At 48.1% G+C, this 18,802-nt stretch overlaps 2 protein-coding genes across 3 annotated transcripts; both read left to right on the forward strand.

Annotated features, from left to right (window-relative positions):
• The first annotated feature begins 382 nt into the window (after positions 1-382).
• HOXB9 (homeobox B9) lies at positions 383-4,892 on the forward strand. The gene is made up of 2 exons (XM_060256336.1): positions 383-948; positions 4,592-4,892. Exons 1-2 carry the CDS (start codon positions 438-440, stop codon positions 4,825-4,827), a joined length of 747 nt encoding a protein of 248 aa, XP_060112319.1. The 5' UTR covers positions 383-437; the 3' UTR covers positions 4,828-4,892.
• Positions 4,893-13,779: 8,887 nt separating this feature from the next.
• On the forward strand, positions 13,780-16,130 carry HOXB8 (homeobox B8). Of its 2 annotated transcripts, none has more exons than XM_060256248.1 (2): positions 13,780-14,815; positions 15,750-16,130. In XM_060256248.1, the coding sequence occupies exons 1-2, from the start codon at positions 14,392-14,394 to the stop codon at positions 16,055-16,057; spliced, it is 732 nt and encodes a 243-aa protein (XP_060112231.1). In that variant the 5' UTR covers positions 13,780-14,391; the 3' UTR covers positions 16,058-16,130. The 2 variants fall into 2 exon arrangements, with proteins under 2 accessions (XP_060112231.1, XP_060112232.1); XM_060256249.1 differs by having other exon boundaries at positions 15,753-16,130.
• Positions 16,131-18,802: the final 2,672 nt, after the last annotated feature.

Here is an 18,802-nt window from a genome sequence, read left to right on the forward strand (position 1 = left end):
CATAACACAATCCATCGTGGATATGGAATGCAAGAGGGCGGTTTGACAGCCCCGCGCAACCCCCTCCGCCCGGATTGATTTACGCCTGCCCTGACGCTTTATCAGCCTCACGAAAAAAGTTTGACCAATCATTTTGCTGGAAGCTCCCAGCCCGGCAGTCCCGACTGTACTTTTTCTTGGCAGGGGAAGTTGAGGCTGGAAGGACGAAAAGGGGGTTAAAGCGGGGATCTCGCCTCTCTTTTTTTACAGCTCGCCTCTTCCCCCCCCTCCCTGCACCTACTCACCACCCTTATATACTTTAATATCTCTAGGACCAGCTAGCTCGAGATCTGCTCCTGTGTTTTTTGTTTTATTTTATTACTCGCTCCTTTGGTTTCCCCCCCCCCCTTTTCCTTTCCCCACTTCCTTGAACCGGGGGGCTCGTATGATGTCCAAGAATGTCCATTTCTGGAACTCTTAGCAATTATTATGTCGACTCCATTATAAGTCATGACAGCGAAGAAACTCCCGCGGCCAAATTCTCGTCGGGGCAGTATGCAAACTCCAGGCAAACTAGCCACAGTGAGTCCCTCGAATTCCCCTCTTGTAGTTTCCAGCCCAAATCGTCCGTTTTCAGCGCTTCTTGGACGCCTCTGACGCCCCACACGGCGACCACCCTTCCTTCGGTCTATCATCCTTACATTCCGCATCAAAACCTCCCAACTTCCGAGAGTAGGTATCTACGGAGCTGGCTGGACCCAGTGCCCCGAACAGAAAACATAGCCGGGCAGGGACCAGTTAAAACAGAACCGCTGCTGGGACACCCCGGGGAGATTCGTAAACAGGGGACACAGGAGTACCATTTAGAAACTTCTGCTGCAAGGGAAGGGATCGCTTCCAATCAAAGGCCCAGCTTCGAGGACAATAAAGTTTGTGAAGGAAGCGAGGACAAAAGCAGGCCAGATCAAAGTAAGTTATAAAAAGTGAGGAAGTAAACAGCGTTTAAAAAAAAAAAACCAACAACGAAGAGGGGGTGTCGTAAAACGGCACAATGGGAGAGGGAAGCTTTAAAAAAAATTGCAGGTCTTAAAAAAGAGACCCCCCCTTTTTTTTTACCCTCTGAAACCTAGTGGTGCTATTCTAGGATGGGGAGGGGGGAGGAGAGGAAATGGACTGGATTGCTCTGTTTGTTTAGATTGTTGTTGGGGTTGTTTTGGGGGGGAGGTGGAAATATATAATGCACCGGAGGGGGTGGGGGGTGGTGAAAGAGATGTGATGCCACTTTTGCTTGAAGAAGTCCAGGGGACTTCTCTTGTTTGGAGTCAGTTCTTATTTTTATGCGAGGTTGGGCGAACGAGGAAATACGGAGTCCTTTATGCGTTGTTGGTGTGGGTGTTGCAGAAGCGTTGCTAGAGGGGACTTGGAGAAGGTATTCGTGTGTGTGTGTGTGTGGGGGGGGGTTGTTTTGTTTCCTTCTCGGTTCCGAGACAGCGGATGGAAAGACGTTCACGTGGAGGAGTGAATGGGGGGCGGGGGGGGGGCTTTGTTGCTGTGCGCCCTTGTTTACCTGGAAGGACCCCCCAGTTTCTTTCGGATGCCTTCTTCCGTCTTTCTTCGAGTCTCCGTCCGTTGATTGCCTTTCGCTTATGAAATGCGCCCGACGTGCGTATGAATATTTTAGAGCAACGGCTTGTCTCTCCCCTCCTCCTTTTCTCCAACAAAACAGTAAAAAAAGCGAGTTTAATTGGGTCTTTTATTTGCTGCGGGGGGGGGGGGGAGAACAGACTGGCAAAGTCTTAAACTTAATCGTGTGGTGCGTTTTGCGACCGGGTAGGCGGCTGGGATCATTTGGTGTCCCCCCTCCCCAACCCTTGGAGGAAAAAAACCGAGTGAAAATGATTGGAGATGGGGGTGTGGGGGGGAGAGATGCGGAAGCGCCACGAAATATAATGCAAAGATGCGCTGCCTCCTCGGGTAAGGGAAGGGAAGCGGGTGCCAGCCGCTTTTCCCGATGGCCTTGAGGAAACCTTCGGTTGTCAGAGCAGAAGGAGAAGGAAGAACCTCGGTGGAGGAGTTGGTGAGGGGGGGGGGGGGAAGCGTCGCCCTTTTGAAAAAAGCGACCCGGCGGCTGAAAAGCAAAACAAACGGCACAATCCCCCGGACAATCGCTCTTTCGGAACTCCGGAAACAGCCGCTCCTGCATCTTCTCCTCCTCTTAAACGCGTCTCTGTCTCTCTCTGTCTCTCTGTAGTCCTTTCCCCGGATCCAGACCTGCAGTTGGGGAAAGGGGGCGACCTGAACATTCACGAGGCATCGGCTGATTTGTGTCAATTCGGTCCTGGCGGTTTGCTCTGGGCACAGCGGGAGGGGAAGCGAAAACGCCGCCTTCTGTGTCGGGGCGCTGGGCTGCCTTCTCGGCGGAGGGGCTGAGGGGCCCGGGTGAGAAGAACTGGAAGGAGACGTCTCCACCACCCACCCACCCCCGTCCGGCTTAGGTGCCTCTCTCCATCCGCCGCCCCCACCCCCACACACACTCTACGACTTCAGGACGGAAGATAGAGAACACAAATCTTGTGGGAGAAAACGGCTCCGTTCCAGAGGATCGAGAAATGCCACTTGGGTGGGGGGCGCTCAGAATAGCTTAGAAGGCATCCTTGGTTGGAGGCTGCAAAAACCCCAAAAAGAAAGGGGGGGAAAGGAAAAGTCTGTCTCCCTCCCCCCCTCCAGAAAGTCTGCCCCCCAAAGAAGTGTACGGTGTGTGTTGGGGGGGGCGGGGGGCGGTATTCCTGTTTGTTTGCCCTCAGCGAGCCATTGAGCCCCTGGAAATTCACGCCCTGTTGGAACGTCTTCATTTGTAAATCTGTGAATTGAGTTTCTGGTCCCACACCCCCCACAAGTATAGCGTGCCAGCCAAACATAACTCTCCCCCCCCCCCTCTTCCTGTTTGGGGAATAGCGTGAAATGAGAGATAAACTTGTTTTCCTGCGGTAGACGTCATGTTTCCTTGAAGTGCCAAAAAATCACACAAACACGAAGAGTAATAATAATAATAAAAAAAGTCAGGGCGGGGGGAGGATGGTTTTTGGTAGAGATGTTGTCCCCCCCCCTCTTCCAAATGCCATTAAAAGATAGGTAGCGGGTATTAATTATTAACTGCCTGCCTCTTCTTTAATATTTAATTCTGCCTAGCCGAGCCAGTTTCGTGGAGGAAGCGGCCGGTCGCGCTGGTCAGGCGAGCGAATCGCTCACCGCTGGGGTTTGGTTTGGTTTGGTTTCCAAAACCAGAACGCGACTGGCTGAAGACCCGGGGAAATGGATTCTGCTCCGCTGGCCATCCTTACTAGGAGAATCCAAGCTTTATAGGGGCTATCTTGCGTGGAGGAAGGCACCCCGGAAGTCCGGCAAAGGTTGGGCTTTCTCCTTTCCCACCGGGTCTCCTTTGTACCAGAGAAAGCACCGACGCATATCCGCCGCGACCCTGACCCGTTTTTCTTTTTTTAGAGCGCGGCGCAAATGTCTCCAGGCTTTCCTTCGCCAAAGCCCGCTACTACCTCCCTTTTACTCCCGAGTAGTCTTATAACGAAGTCAGTGGGTTGTGGATCCCTACGGCAGTTTTTCTTCTGCCTGGTGTATCCGACTACCACCTCCCCACCCGCAACCGTTCCACCAGCATCACGTTGGGATAGTTTCTCAGAAGGTGGACTGGGGGTCCTTCCTACGCAAGTCTGTCCAGTGGGCTTTCAAGTTTCCTTAGGATGGCGTCTTGAGATTGCTCTTTGGGGCTGAAACTATCACCGCTGCAGAAAGCGCAGCCCACCTGGTCGTTCCGGAGAGGCCTGGCAGGGAAGCGCTGAGGGCTCCGGGACATCTCCCCCTGGCTTCTCAAGGGTCTTGCGGTGACACAAGGACCCCATAGATGCCTGAGACTTTTCCGGGCAACAGGGAAACCCCCCACCACAGCAGGCGATTTGCTTTCCCCTTGGTAGAGTGGAGATTATATTAAGTTTTTTTTTCCTTTGAGAGAGAGAGAGAAAGAGAAGAGAAGAGAAGAGAGCGGGAGTGCTAAATTATTCATAGTTTTCTAATGAATTAGTTGGTGCCTACAAGCGGGAAACATAGGCAAGCCATTTGAAAAACCTGCATCTGAGAAGCAGGGATCCTTTCCTATTAGCACTATGAAAAAACGTGCATAGATTAGAATCAGCTTCTTTTCTTCCTGCCATGAATAATCTCTCCCCCAAAGCTCTAAACATCTCCCTTGAATAAGTTTTTCACAAAACATCCAAACTCCTAAAAACTTCCTTCCTTCCTTCCTTCCTTCCTTCCTTCCTTCCTTCCTTCCTGGATGATCTGACTTAACTCCGACCTATTGTAGGTAGAAATGTGGTTACTTCCTCTTTACTCCATATTTGCATACCGGCGCACGTGGGGATTCTTCTATAGATGGATCCGCTTTGTACAACTTTGCTTTTTTGTCCACCAGGTATTTCACTGTAACCCTCACCCACTTCTGGGTGCAAATCCCCCAGGTCAAAACTTCTTCCTGGTGGTTGGTTGGCCAATTGCGTGACAGTCTACTGGTACTGACTGGCTTTCATACTCTCTCTTCCAGGTAACCCCGCGGCCAACTGGTTACACGCTCGCTCCTCCCGGAAGAAACGATGTCCCTACACCAAGTATCAGACCTTGGAACTGGAGAAGGAGTTTCTGTTCAATATGTACCTCACCAGAGACCGTAGACACGAAGTGGCCCGGCTCCTCAACCTGAGCGAAAGACAAGTCAAAATCTGGTTTCAGAATCGAAGGATGAAGATGAAGAAAATGAACAAGGAACAGGGGAAAGAATGAAGGTTCCCTAGCCCGGCCCCCTCCCTCTTATCTCTCCCCAAATTTGGCCCCCACTTAGAAACTTATGTTGTATTTATGGGCAGTGATGGTGCTAATGGTGCTTGAGGTCGGGTCGGTGCAGGTGGGGAGGGGAGGGGAGCCAAGCAGAAACAGACTGCTTCGTTGGGATGCAAGGGGCTCATAATGATGACACCTGTTCTATTCTTTGGGGTCTTCTTTTTTCTTCTTTTGAAACTATTCAGGAAGTCACTGCTATAGCGTGAGGAGTCGCAGCGAAGGGACTGGCAGATGACTGACATTAGTTTTTTATGTTGATTTCACATGGTTCTCCCAGGGGCTTCTTGGGAGAGTCGTCACTCAGTTATAGTGTACTTCTTCCTCCACCATACCACGCACTGTCCCAGACTAGCAACTCGGTCCATGCAAAGTTCTCCGAAGCCAAGCCTCTAGGAAGAAACCAAGGGAAACTGTGCTCCACCACTGAGGCTGGGCAGGGTTTCCCGGGAGATGGTGCCCTGACCTCAAAAGGTTTTCCATATCCCATATCCCTTACAGAGGGACCAGAATAATATAGATCTAATTAGCAGCTGAGCTTGAGCAGACGCCCATTGGATTGACCATCCTTCTTAGAGCACCTAAGTCGATTTCCTGATAGCTAGGGGCAGAAGTGCCACTGGTCTTCTAAACACCATCCCTTGCTTTTAAAAATAAGTCAACATGGGACAGCTGAGTTACTTTCCCCCAGCAGAAATGCATTTACTCAACGCCTCTGAGGCCTTGGCACCAAGCAAAGCGGGGTCCTCTTATTCTCCCCTTCAGGCTTGTCCAGGAGATCTTAAGATGTCCCATAAACTGGTCCTGACTTCTAAGGGCAAGACAGGACATTTCTCCTCCTCCTCCTGTTCCCACAAATTAGCAAGAGGGGAGTGAGACTGGAGGAGAGATCACCACCTTTTTCATAGTGACTGAGAAGGTGTGTGTTCCTAGTGTCCAACTATTTATGATTTAATGGGAAAAATCAGTTTTCCAGAAACCATACCAGAGTCAGGCATGGTATGAGGATCTTCTCTGGACCTTCTTCCTCCTCCTCCTCTTCTTTTTTCTTCTTCTTCTTTCTCTTCCTCTTTTTCCTCCTCCTCCTCCTAGGTTTCTGCGGAGAAGTTTTAATACTTGAACGTTCTAGGAATATTTCCGCCTGCGTCTCAGTGGTTCCTGGAGAACATAGCCATCTTTCATGTTCACACGAAAGCCAAGTTTTGAATGGCATAAAAGGTCTTGATGGCCTTTAGTGGAGGGGGAAGGCCCCATGTATGTGTGCTAATGTAACAGACAGACATCCTCATTGTTTACAAAAGAATCCTCATTTCAAACTGGGAAGAATGGGGATCCCAACTTTGGAAGCTCTTTTGGAGTCTCACATATAGATTCGCCTTTCAACTTATACCACATGGGATTCTGTTGTCCTTATGACTGCTTCTATTTAGCCTCCCTCCGCCGCCCCCCCCTTCATCGGTGGGACTTGGGGGAAAATAGGTAGTTAAGTAACTTAGTACAAAGTGATCATATGTTGTGTTTATTTTTAAAAGGGGGGGATCCGTGTTCGTGACTGTGCTTTTGTGAACGTTCCGCTAGTTTTTTCTGTGGCTTTTTAGGAATATAAAAATGGGGTCTATACCTGTTAGTTGCAGAACTGGCGGGACATAAACATGTATATAATTTATCTCCCTCCCCTTTCCTGTACTTCCACGCTAAAACTACCAGCCTGTTTCTAGAAGTAACACTGTATGTACTGACAATTTTTTTGTTAACAAAACAAAAGAGGGTGGGGAATAGGACAAGAGATAGATGGATTTTAATGTATCTCTTTCTGGTGATTTCTGGGCAAAGCGGTTCCAACCGAGAGATCTAATTTCATAGGATGTTGTATAGGATTTTTATACCATTTCTGCCTGAGGACAAGCCGTTATTCTGTCGAGATTTGATAGGCATATTTTGATCCTTGGAGAAACTGCCTTACCGGTTTTGCAGGATTCTCCGAAGATGGGGAAAAAAAAAATCTTTTAGGATAGACTTCAGTGTAAAATATTCAGGATTTTGTTTTAAGAAAATTTTAGGAGATTTGATGACTTTCCTCAAAATCAGTGGGGTACTTCCTATCCCGAACAAGATTTCCTTCTTTCTTTCTTTCTTTCTTTTTAGTGGGATACTAGGAAAACAGCGGACGAAGTGCTTTTTTAAATAGCTTCAAACCTTAATAACTCTAGCGTGTGACTCAAATTTAGTCAAACTTCACCTTGTCTCACTATGCCAATTTCTCAAATGGAATTTCCGAGGAAACCTCCTGTCCCCCCCACCCCCCAGTAAAAATAAATATGATTTTAAAAAAAAAATACTGTTGGAACAGGCCTTCTCTTGCGTCGTTTGAGGTTGGGGGGATTCTCTGGTTTGTCTTTATTTCGTTACTCGCCGGTGCTCCAATCGGGTGTTCCACCCTCGTGGAGGGAACAGACAGCACAAACGGGTCTGAGACCTTTCCGAGTCTGACAGCAAATCTCTTCCACTCTCTCTCTAGCCACCGACTTATTCTGACACCGAAGCAGTGACGACCAGAAGTGTTTAGAAACCACTTTTTTTTTGTATGCTAAAACATGAACTTCAAAGGGGAAAATAGTTAATTTCCTTTAAAAGGGGAGAGGGGATGAAGAAAACACAAAACCTTCGTTGTTTCTCCTATTCTACAAGATCATAATGTGTTTTTTCCCCCACCCTACAATTGTTTAATGTCTAAGAATAAGAATCGATTGTGGGGGAAACCCTTCACCCCACCCGCATCTGGTAGGATTCTGCTGCTCCCAGCTTAACAGAAATCTTTGCAGCTGTGTTCCCTTTTTCTTGGCTAGAGTTCATTATTAAAAGTTTTGGAAAGTTTTCTTTTCTTTTCTTGGTGAGAAATTGTTTCTTTTTAACTTTAAAAAGACAAGCTGGGGGGAAAGTCTAAGGATTCATTTCTTGTGAGTGTGGGGTTTTTTTTGTTTTCTTTTTGCCTCAGCGTTAAGCTCGGCCGCATCCCGAAACCCATTCAGCAAAACAGAAATAAAAGCTGCATTCCCGTCTTTTCATTTGTTACCAAAGGAGTCTTTATTCACGGAAAGGACCCTTATAATAAAAGAAGGGGACGGGAAAAAGGAATGGGTAGGTGGATGGATGAATTGGAGTGGGGAAATGTTGTGTTTACACCCGGCAAGGAGAGAAACCTACATGGTGGAATCCAGCGACGGTGGAGAAATTGAAACGTCCGTTTCCCATTTTCAACAGGATGTCGAGTCTGATTCCTCAGCCTGCCCCCTCTCTCTTTAACGCAAAGAATAATGCCCATCATTGCAATATTCAGAAAGCCATCTTTGAGATCCTGCTTCCAGAGCAATCCTCCTGCACTTTTCGACACAACCTTGTGCTTCAGACAAAAGCTTTCCTTCTGCATTGATTCCCAGGGTCCGGTGTCGAATTGAGCAGACAGCGCCGGTGTTCTTTAAGGGGAGGGGGGAGAAAATAGTTGGCTCCAGGTTTTTAGGAGAGCCACCTTCGTTCAAAAATCCCCCTTACGTGTCTTTCTTTGGGTAAAACCGGGGCAAGGGAGGTGAAGGATGTTTGGATCTTACCGAAGAAGAAGCGGAAGAAAGTAAGTAGCTTGTCATAAAGCAGATACAGAGAGAGAGAGAGGAGAAGAAGACGAAAACTCCGCGCAGTGGGCTGCAATAAAAGAATATGACCGCCATAAAACTTTATAGGGTATAAATTTCTGAAGGTTAAGGAACTAAGCAACTGTAAAGCAAACAACGGTCGAAAACTTTCAGAAGCTCCTAAATTACTTGACTGTCTTGAGAAAGGGGGGACGAGTGGGGTGGCAGCGGCGCTGGGAACACATTCCTCGTTCACCCAAATTCTTTTTAAAAAAATAGTGGTGGTTTTTAATTTAAAAGAATAACACTTGGAGGATAAAGTCTATTCCGTCTGGAGCGCTCTGTGAAAATCCAGCGCTCTCTGATGTTGGCTTCTTCTGGCTTTGTGTTCCTTATCACTTCCCAACTGCCCGCATCCTGGCCCATCAGCTCGCAACAACAACAACACACACACACACACAAACGCTCACACTACACCAGATAGACACACACACACACACAAAGTTCTGGCGAGACGTCTGGGCTTCGAAAGGCTTTTCTCCCGTCGTTTAAAAATCTGTTTACAGCCCAAGCTTTCCCCTTTCCAAGAGCAGAATACTGTGATTGTTTAGTCTTGGGTCCCCCCTCCTTTTTCTTTTTTTTCTATTTAAACAATGGTGGTTTTTCAAAAGCGAGAGCCTTTTCTCTAAAAGTGTCTTGAAAAGGACCGGTTGGGAAGTGACGCCGGATAAGCAATCGGGTGACTTCTGGAACGGAGGCCGTGACTTCCCTTTCAAATCACCACCGCATACGAATCCTAATCATTTCATAAATGATTTATCCAATGCAACAATGCTTGGGGGAAAAAAACACAAAGGGAGAGAAAGAGAGAGAGAGAGAGAGAGAGATCCATAAAAGCGCACGCACGCGTGCGCGCATAAAATCTAACTAACCCCATCTTTATTAGCCCTGTATGTTTTTACTTGCAATGGACATTAGATGGCGCCATTACTCCACTTTAGAAATCAAGAGGCACAGGCGTTCTTTCCCCCGCCGGTCTCTTTCCCTTTTTTACTCCAAACACCTTGATTTCATTAGGAACAATAAACTGAACGGTTGTTCATAACCGTTGTGAATAAATCCGTCCGACATAAAATATAAGGTTAATTATGGCGATTTTCCAACTTTTTTTTTTTTGTTGATAAAAAAGAAGGTCCATTACGATTTCTTTGGACGACGAACCACCCCCCCCCTCCCCTTAGGAAACCTGACTCACAGATGCGGCGGGAAGTTCTCCTGCGCAGGAGACCTGGACATGAATCTTGCGAAGTTCCTATTGATTTCAAAGGGGTTGTAAGGACAGGACTTAGCGGGATATTTTGGGCCCGGCCAGCGATGAAGTCTGTGTGTCTCTACATCAGGCGAAGTGTTTTGAGGGGTGATTGCGGGAAAGCAGGGAAACCAACCCACCAACCAACAAAACCCCTCATTTAATAGCCCAGCAATATAGTTTTAGGAGGCTGGTTTTGCGCCTCCGCTTATGTGGTGGGGGTTGAATAGGGAAAAAAAAAGGGGGGGGAGGTCTGCAATCCTTATACATCCCTGTTCCCCAGCATTTCTTTGGATAGGCAGCCAGGACGGACCACAGAAGTGGCGGGGTTAGGTTAGGAGGTCGCTTATTCCGCAGCACCCCCGTTACCTCTGGCTGGGGTCTGAGGAACTGCATGGTGAAACAATGCCCCTCAATAATCGACAGGCTTGCGAAATATTTCAATCCTTGGAAGGGCTGCAGATCAAGACTGGCAGTTTGCGGGCGGGGGTGGGGGGAGAGGGACCCCCAAAGTGTGGCTCCATCCAAGCACAGCTCTTCTTCTGGGTGTTTGTCAACATACAAGAGAGCTTGAAGAAAGGGGTTCTCTGAATGCCTGGAAAACCCGTGAGGAACTTGCCCCCCCCCCCAAGGATCCATTGAAAAGCTTTGCTTGATCCAAGCCATGAAGGCCGACAAGTTTTACTTACAGAAATCTGTTTTTAAAACACATTCCCCCACTTTGCATTAGACGGGAGGGTCTCACTCGCCCTCTCCACATGACAATCAATGGCCATTATTGTTGGGGGGAAGGGATAAACACGTTTCAATTGTTGGGGGGGGGGATAACATCACCAGAAAGGAGAAAATTGGGGCCGGGAATCCCATTTGAATAAAGGATTTTCTGTCCAAAGCTTCCAAGTTCTGTGAGGAACATTTGGGCCGCAGGTTCGGCGGATTGTTGGAATTCGATAGACCTTTTGTTGTTGTTCTCGTTCACCAACAAGAACCCTATTTTACAACAGCAGTTAAGCAAAGCGAAGGAAAAGCTTTCCCCTTTCCCTTCTCAGAGCAACACCAAAAAAAAAAAGAAGCACATTTAAGCAGTTCCACCCTGCATCCAAGCGGTCACCCTTTAACCAGAAGGAGTTGGGGCGAATTAATAAGCAGCCCTTGAAAAAACAAACGAACGAACGAACAAAACCTCACGGACTCATAAAGTAATGAGAAGTTATAGTTTACCAAGTGATGTGTTGGGGGGTGGGGGCGGGATAAGCTTCCCTAATAAATCTTTTTCCTCCACTGGGTCTTTGTAAATCATGTTCCCACTTTCTCTCGTGGCTTTCGTCTCCCCCTTTAGAACAGAAACATTTGCCTTTCGTCAGAGATCCCTGCTACTGTACGTCCGATGATTTAAAGGCAGCGGCCGATTCTTGATCCGTTGGGTGCGGACAACAGTAACACATTACGCCTCAAACCTCGCTGCACTTCGGTTAAGATAAAATTTCGCTTCCCAGACCTCTTCTCCCTTCTATCGCCTTGCCTGCCTACACGCACACACGTGCCACAAACACACACACGCAATATAGCATGTTGTTGTTCGCAATGCTCATGTTGGTGTGTTGGACCTGCTCTAGAGTGTGAAACCTCTGTGTGCATGACTCTCCATCGGGCCCACATGCCTACATCAAACTGTTTGTCACAGATATACAGTCTGTTAGGAAATATTGTTTATTTGGGATCTGGTGGCCACCAAAGTATACAGCCGCTGGTGTATCTGGGGCTGAGGAGTCCCCGCCTTCTTTCTGGAATCATCTTGGAGAAGTATTTGGAACTTTCAGATGGTTTCCAAGAGTGGGGAAGAGGGAAGGAACCCGGGGTTAAGGATCTGTTGTGATTCGGTGGGTTCGTGTGGGTAGTAATAACCAAACATTTTAAACAACAGCAACAGCCAACAACCACAATTTATTCTGCTCGGTGGACGGTAAAGGAGATGATAAAATAAAATCTTAAATGTCTTATTTAAAAAAAAAGAAGAAGCCAAAAATCTATCCTAAGGCGTTGCCCGCCATGAAAAGAGGTTCCAATTAAGAGAAGAAAACAGTTCGATAAAAGCCGTCTTACACAAAATAGAATAGAGCTTACTTTAAAAGACGTGAATCTGGGTACGCCTTCCTTCCTTCCTTCCTTCCTTCCTTCCTTCCTTCCTTCCTTCCTTCCTTCCTTCCTTCCTTCCTTCCTTCCTTCCTTCCTCTCTAAGTCTGAGCTCAGAGTAACTCTTCCAAGAGATTTATCTTGAAATTTTTTACTTAAATTAATAATTTTTCTTTGGGTTTCTTTCGAGGAGGCCTTTCCGTTTCAGATCTTGTCTGAATCAACCTTTGGGGTGACAACAGAATATAATTTACGGGGTACTGGGGAGGCTGAGTGTCTAGCAATGTAGAAGGACCCAAGGCCGCAAAAAGAGGGCTCAGAGGTCTTCAAAAGTGTCTTTCGCTGTTTCATGGTTCCCCAGAGAAAGTATCTGAAGCGGGACAGGAATCTCATGGGAAGCCTGAGGTTTGTAGGGTGGCCATAGGAAGGTGGGGAGGGGGAGCAGAGAGCAAAAGGAGCTCCGAAGTATTATTATTTGTGAAAACGTCTTGGTAACAGTTGCTGACTGCGTTAAAAGGGTTCCTCGAATTCACCCCCTGTGTGTTTATCACGGGTGAAATTGCCGAGTTAGCATGCTAAAAAACGGAAGGCAACTTTCACAAACGTCAGTAAAATAGAAAGTCAGCGCCCCCCCCCTACACACCTTCGGCCCCCTCTTCAGCTTCCCAAAGAAACCCCCCTTCCTCCCCGACTCCAAAGTTAAAACCACCTAGTGGTCCCCCCTTTTGCCGGGCATGGCGCATGGCGATGCTTAGAGAGGGTGGCTTCGAACGCTGGGTTAATAATGCCCATCGAGGTGGCGGTTTGGAGATGATGAGAGAGAGAGACGGCACCGCATCTTCTTCTCCTGTGTGGAGCGGGGGGAGTGAGGAGGGGGGGGCAGAGAGAGGAGAGACAACAGGAGGGTGGAAATGATGTTGGGGGGGGGGGGGTGGAGAAGAGAGACTAGAGAGCCGAAAAGTCAATGTTATATATGAAAAACTATAATCATTTTAATTCAGTATTGACACCCCAACATCTTGCAATAATGGAGTTAAGGCGCCAACGGAAGGCGGGGCTTTTATAGCAGTAGAGGAAAAGAACTCGTAAAAACCATTTAACAGCTTTTTATGTAGTGCGATATAACCCAGCAAGAACATCTCCGGGTGTTTTATTTATTTATTTATTTATTTTCGCGTTCTTCTCTCTCTCTCTCTCTTTCCCCACCCCTAAATTTTATGGCGCTTTATAGTTTGTTAAACAGTTTACGGCCCCCCTCTTTTGCCCCCCCTCAGTTACAAATGGGCCATTTCTCTCCCCTTTTTTGCGCGCTGATAGTTAAACCTTTATCAATAATAAGGAAATTGATCATTAAAATGTTAAATCTGACTACCTCGTTTGTTTTAAAATATGTTGCGGCTACAGGACGCCGTACGATTTGATAACTCGGTATTAAAATACCAATTACATTTATAGGAGGCTTTTAGAAAAAAACGGGTAGCAATTAAATCCGGCCTCTTTTTACAGTTTTCCAAAGCAACCCTGACATTTTCCAAAGGCTAAAACTGCCTCGTTAAAAAAAATTTAAAAAATAAAATGGAAATTAACCATAGGAACGAAGCCTCTCTTTAATTTTTCAACCCTCCCCAAATATCAATCTTTTGGGTGGGCTTAGGTAGATGATTTGTCGTGGGGCGAGAGATATCTCATTAACGTAGATAGTTTAGCATATTTAATCTCTATATTTACCACACCCCACCCCCCTCTTTCTCCCTCGCTCTCTCTCTCTCTCTGCGCTCTCTCTCTCTCTCTCGCTCTCTCTCTCTCCCTCTCTCTCTCTCTCCCCCTCTCTTTCCTCCTCCGTCTCACTCGCCTTTCTACTCGCAGGCTGAACAGAGTCCGTGTGGAGTACGTGGAAACCAATAGGATGAGGGTTCCGTAATAGATGCAAATGATCCAGAAAAGACACTGCGAAATATGAACAAACTCATTTGCTCCGAAGTAAATCACGGAAAAACTGTTTATGAACTGGCACCTCTCCTTGGAAATGTAAAGCGAGGACTCCTTTTTTTTTAAGTGCCGATTTTTTTATTTTTAGGGGGGGTTGAAGAAGAAGAAGAAGAAGAAGGAAAAGAAGGGGGGAAAAGAAGAAGGAGAAGAGAGAGAGAGAGAGAGAGAGGTAAAGACAGAGCGTCAGAAAGAAAGAAAGAAAGAAAGGAGTAACAATCACCTCAAACAACAATAAAAAGAGGATTCTGATACCATGCATTGTGGCAAAGAGTTTTGACTCAATCCTTGGGATTTTTTTTTTTAAATCTATGTATATCTGTATATATCCCCGGAAACCACAAAGATTCTTGGGTTAGCATCTCTTCGCTTTCCTCCGCTCCTGTGGCTGTTGATACACCCCGTCCTCCGTACCTTCCACCTCTTATCTATTTAAAATAAGCTATTTATATTAAAATGAGCTCTTACTTCGTCAACTCCCTGTTCTCCAAGTACAAAACCGGAGACTCCCTGCGCCCCAACTTCTACGACTGTGGGTTCGCTCAGGAGCTCGGAGGGAGACCTACAGTCGTGTACGGGCCGAGCACGGGAGGCACCTTTCAGCACCCCACCCAAATCCAGGAGTTCTACCACGGGGCGTCTTCTCTGTCCAGCTCCCCTTACCAACAGAACCCCTGCGCCGTCGCGTGCCACGGGGACCCGAGCAATTTCTACGGCTATGACCCCTTGCAAAGACAAAGCCTCTTCAGCGCTCAGGACTCCGACCTAGTGCAGTATCCGGATTGCAAGCTCGCCTCCGCCGCCGGGCTGGGAGAAGACGCCGACAACTCCGAGCAGAGCCCTTCGCCCACGCAGCTCTTTCCTTGGATGCGACCGCAAGGTGAGGAGGCAGCTTTGGAAAAAGGGCCAGCCGGCCGCCCCGGCCACCGCCGAGGCATTTCCTGAACCCATAAAACAACTTCGCCCTCCTTTCTCCCCCCACCCACCCCCACCTCTGCCACTAGCCTCCCCACTCCCTCCTCTCCCCCCCCCCAAACCCCTCGGTTACTTTTTTTACTGTTTTATTAGCGTAAACTTTTGCACTTCTCAATAGCTTGATCGCTTCATTACCCTGAAAGGGACCCTTTTCCTTCTGAATGGGGGAGAGAACCGGACCTCTCTGTCTCTCTCTCCCCCCCCCCACCCCCGTCCCCCTTTCAATGTGCGAAGCTTCCCCCTTAAAGTTTATGGTACTTTTACAACCTTTAAGACCCTCTTTTTGTGTCTCTCTCTTTAACCTCCCCCTCCTCTTCTCTCCCCCCTCCATTATTATCTTTTAACCCTCTGGAGAGGCGAGGGGAGCAGGAGAGGACGGGGTGGGGGGGGGACACTGGGGGAGGACTGGTCTGGCCAAGAGGGTGCTGCTGGCTGGGGAGGGAAGGGTGCTTGTAAAAAAAACGACAGTGCTGGGCGGACGGGGGGGGGGCAATGGGAAGAGCAATATTTTCTTTCAGAAAAAACCCCCACCAGGGTGGTATTGCCGGCTGAGGGGGCTCGAGCGCATATGTGGTCCTCTTTGCCTCTCTCTCTCTCTCCCCCTCCCCTTCCCCGGATAATTGCCTTCCCCTTTGTAATATTAAAGAAGGGCAGTTGCTTCCCTGCCTTTGTGTGTGTGTGTGTGAATGCGCGTTTCTGTCCCTCCTCGCCCTCCCTCGCTCCCCTTCTCTCTCTCTCTCTCTCTGCCCCTAAACTGTTTTATGTATCGTCTCAACCTTCCTTTTCTCTCCCTCCCGCCTCCCTCCCCCCCTTGCTCCCCCACCTTTGCAACACCCCAGCAGCCGCCGGACGGAGGAGAGGACGGCAGACTTACAGCCGCTACCAGACCTTGGAGCTGGAGAAAGAGTTCCTTTTTAATCCTTACCTGACCCGCAAGAGGCGGATCGAGGTGTCGCACGCGCTGGGACTGACGGAGAGGCAAGTGAAAATCTGGTTTCAGAACCGCAGGATGAAGTGGAAAAAGGAGAACAACAAAGATAAGTTCCCGAGCAGCAAATGCGAACAGGAGGAGCTGGAGAAGCAGAAAATGGAAAGGGTGCAGGAGGTGGAAGAGGGCGGCGAAGCACAGACCGGGGAGAAGAAATAGGCGCTTGGGAAGCCCACGGACAGGCGAGCCGCAGAAAGCCTCCTTGCTCCTGCCATTCTGCCAGCCGGGTGTTTTGTGGGGGGGTGGGGATAAACACTGCTTAGGGAAGGGAAACTCCCTCCACTTCCGTTGCTGTAAAACAATATAGCTGTGAGAGTCTACTTCTGATTGTCCTTTGATACATACAATGAACTATATCTATATTTAAAACAAAAAACAAAAAAGAAATCTTGGGGTCTTTTTAGCTTTGTTGCTATTTTTTTCCCGTTTTCTTGCCAGTTAAGAATTAGTATTAGTGTAATGCAAATAGCTTCTGTTAACCATGACTGTGAAAATGATTCTCTCTCTCTCTCTCTCCCCTCTCCCTCTCTCCTTTCTCCCCTCCCCCTCTCTCTCCCCTTCAATGGGGCGCGAGAGATGCTCTCCGGGCTGCAAGAGAATCCCTGAACATTCTATACGGACTGTGCCATCCTCAGTAGAGTTACAGCCGTCTGAAGTCCCTTGAAGTCAATGAGTTTGGAAGGGTGTTAACTCTACTTGGGATGGCTAAGCGCTCTTCGGAAGACTCTGGGTTTCCCTGCTTGCGCTTTCCAAAACATAGGAAAGGCGTGAAAAGCGTATTAGAGCACTTTCAAAACCAATTCCCTCTCTCTCTCTCCCCCCCCCCCCTTTCTCTCTCTGTCTGCCCCCTCCAGTCGTGGAGGTAGCTCTGAAAACATACACCCCCGACAACATGAAACTGCCTATTTCTGATGTAGTTGTTTCCTTTATTTTAAGAGTTGACTCCCTTCCTTTTGGCTTCCGAGTTTGCTTTTGTTTATGCGTTTGTCTCTTTAAATGTCTGTCTTAAAAAGGGAAAAAGAGAGAGCCTCTCTTTCTCTCCTCTCTCTTTCTCTATTTAGTTAGCATGCGCACAGTGGAACAAGTTGTAAAAAGTGCTTTTTTTCCTTCCCCCCCCCCCTTGGGTTTTTGGGTTCCCCCCCTTTTTCTCTTAGGTTTACTGTGAACAAAAAAAATAAAAGAGAATGTATACTGTATAGGTGAATTACTTTATGGGGGGGAGGGGGAACTAATGCTATATTTTGTCCTCTTCTTCACTTTGTTCTATTGTTGAAGCTGGAAGCGGCGGAAGAAAGGAGTTACAATAAAGTTTACAAGTCACAATTGCTCCTGTGACATGGTTCTTTCTTCGTCTGACTTGAAAAGTTCCTCTGGGACATCTTGAAGGGAAGAATTCTTTCTTTAAAAAAAAAAATCGAACAAAACAACGCTGGCTACCTACTGTTATCCAAGAGAACTTTTGGAAGGATGTGGAAGAAACTTAGGGATGGTGTGTGTGTGTGTGGAAAATGCACCTTAAATACGAACTGGGGGTGGGGGCAGAGAAAGCTGGGTTTTGTAAAGAGGTATTAACATCTCTTCTGTGACCGAATGGATGTTCTTATTTTTAAGGGGGGAGAACCCAATAACTTATGTTTATAGGTGTGCATGTGTTTGGAAGCTACTGAATTCTACCCCCTCCTGAGTTCCTTATGGGGTCAGCCCCCCATCTTTCAGAGTCACACAGCTGCCCTCCTAGAACCACAGAGTGTAATCAGCTTCCCTCTCCCCACCTCCCCTGTTTGCATCCGAACCATGAAAACTTTCAATGCAACCCGCACCTTTCCTTGGCTTATTTCTTTTTTTTTCCTTTTTGCTTGCTTGCTTGCTTGCTTTCTTGCTTGCTTCCCTTCCCTTTCCTTCCCCCTCCCTTTTTCTTTCCCTTTATTGGAAGCCATCCCTTGCTTCCCCAGCAGAAAGCGGAGTCACCAGCTGGTCACATTTTCCTTCTCGCTGTAATTGAGTCCAGCAGAAGAGCTGACACGCTTAAATAGAGATCTGTTGTAATCTTTCCTCCTCTCTCCCCACCCCCCCTTCCGCCACCGGGAAAAAAGAAAAAATAAAAAGACAGGCAGCTCCGAGCCCAGCGCCTGTGGCTGTGGAATAAATTACTTATGGAGCTCAGTGGCGCTTAGAAGGGAGGGGGCTGATATTGGAGGGGGGGGGGATATGAAGTATCAACTTGGGGGGGTGTTGGTGGGGAGTCCTTAGGAAGGGGGGAGAGGAGAAATCCAGGGCCAGAGCCCGTAGCACCTGAGAGTGGCCAAGATACTCGGCTAGAGGCCGGGGGATAGGGCGGGATAGAGATCAGTATAGGGTGCTGCTCCTCTGCGCCGGATTAAAGAGCGACAGGGGCTGGGGCAGAGGAAGATGGGGACTGGAGAGGGAACCACACCGAAGGACTGCGGCGTCGCTGTATGTTTTAGGCAATCTGGGTACCATCCTGTGGAAATGCTCCTCCAAAACGTCAAATCGCTAGGGAGGGGAGGGGGTGCGCGCAAAAGCTCATTTCTCCCAGCCGGGCTTCCTTGCCTGGGACAACTTCTGGTGCCTCCTGATTTCATTTCCCCCCCCCCCGCCCCCAAATCCCCTCCGTCTTCAGCCTACTTTCCTCCCCCCACTCCTCGGTTTGTTTTTCGCCCTCTTTCTTAGCAACCTCCCGTCCTCCTTGGACTCGCCCCCCGATCTTGTTTCCTTGCCAGCGCCTGTCTTGACGAACTGATATCAGCGGTGGCTTCAAATCCACATCTCTTCTCCTTCCACGCCCGGGTCTTGGGAGATTTTGGCCTCCCGGCATCAATAATGCATCGTTTTTAATAAACCCCAACCAGTAGTCCACCCACACCGTGCGGAGTGTGGTGTTGT

The sequence above is a fragment of the Heteronotia binoei genome, chromosome 15 (genome assembly GCF_032191835.1).
Source record: "Heteronotia binoei isolate CCM8104 ecotype False Entrance Well chromosome 15, APGP_CSIRO_Hbin_v1, whole genome shotgun sequence".
In the NCBI taxonomy this organism is placed as follows: Eukaryota; Metazoa; Chordata; class Lepidosauria; order Squamata; family Gekkonidae; genus Heteronotia; species Heteronotia binoei.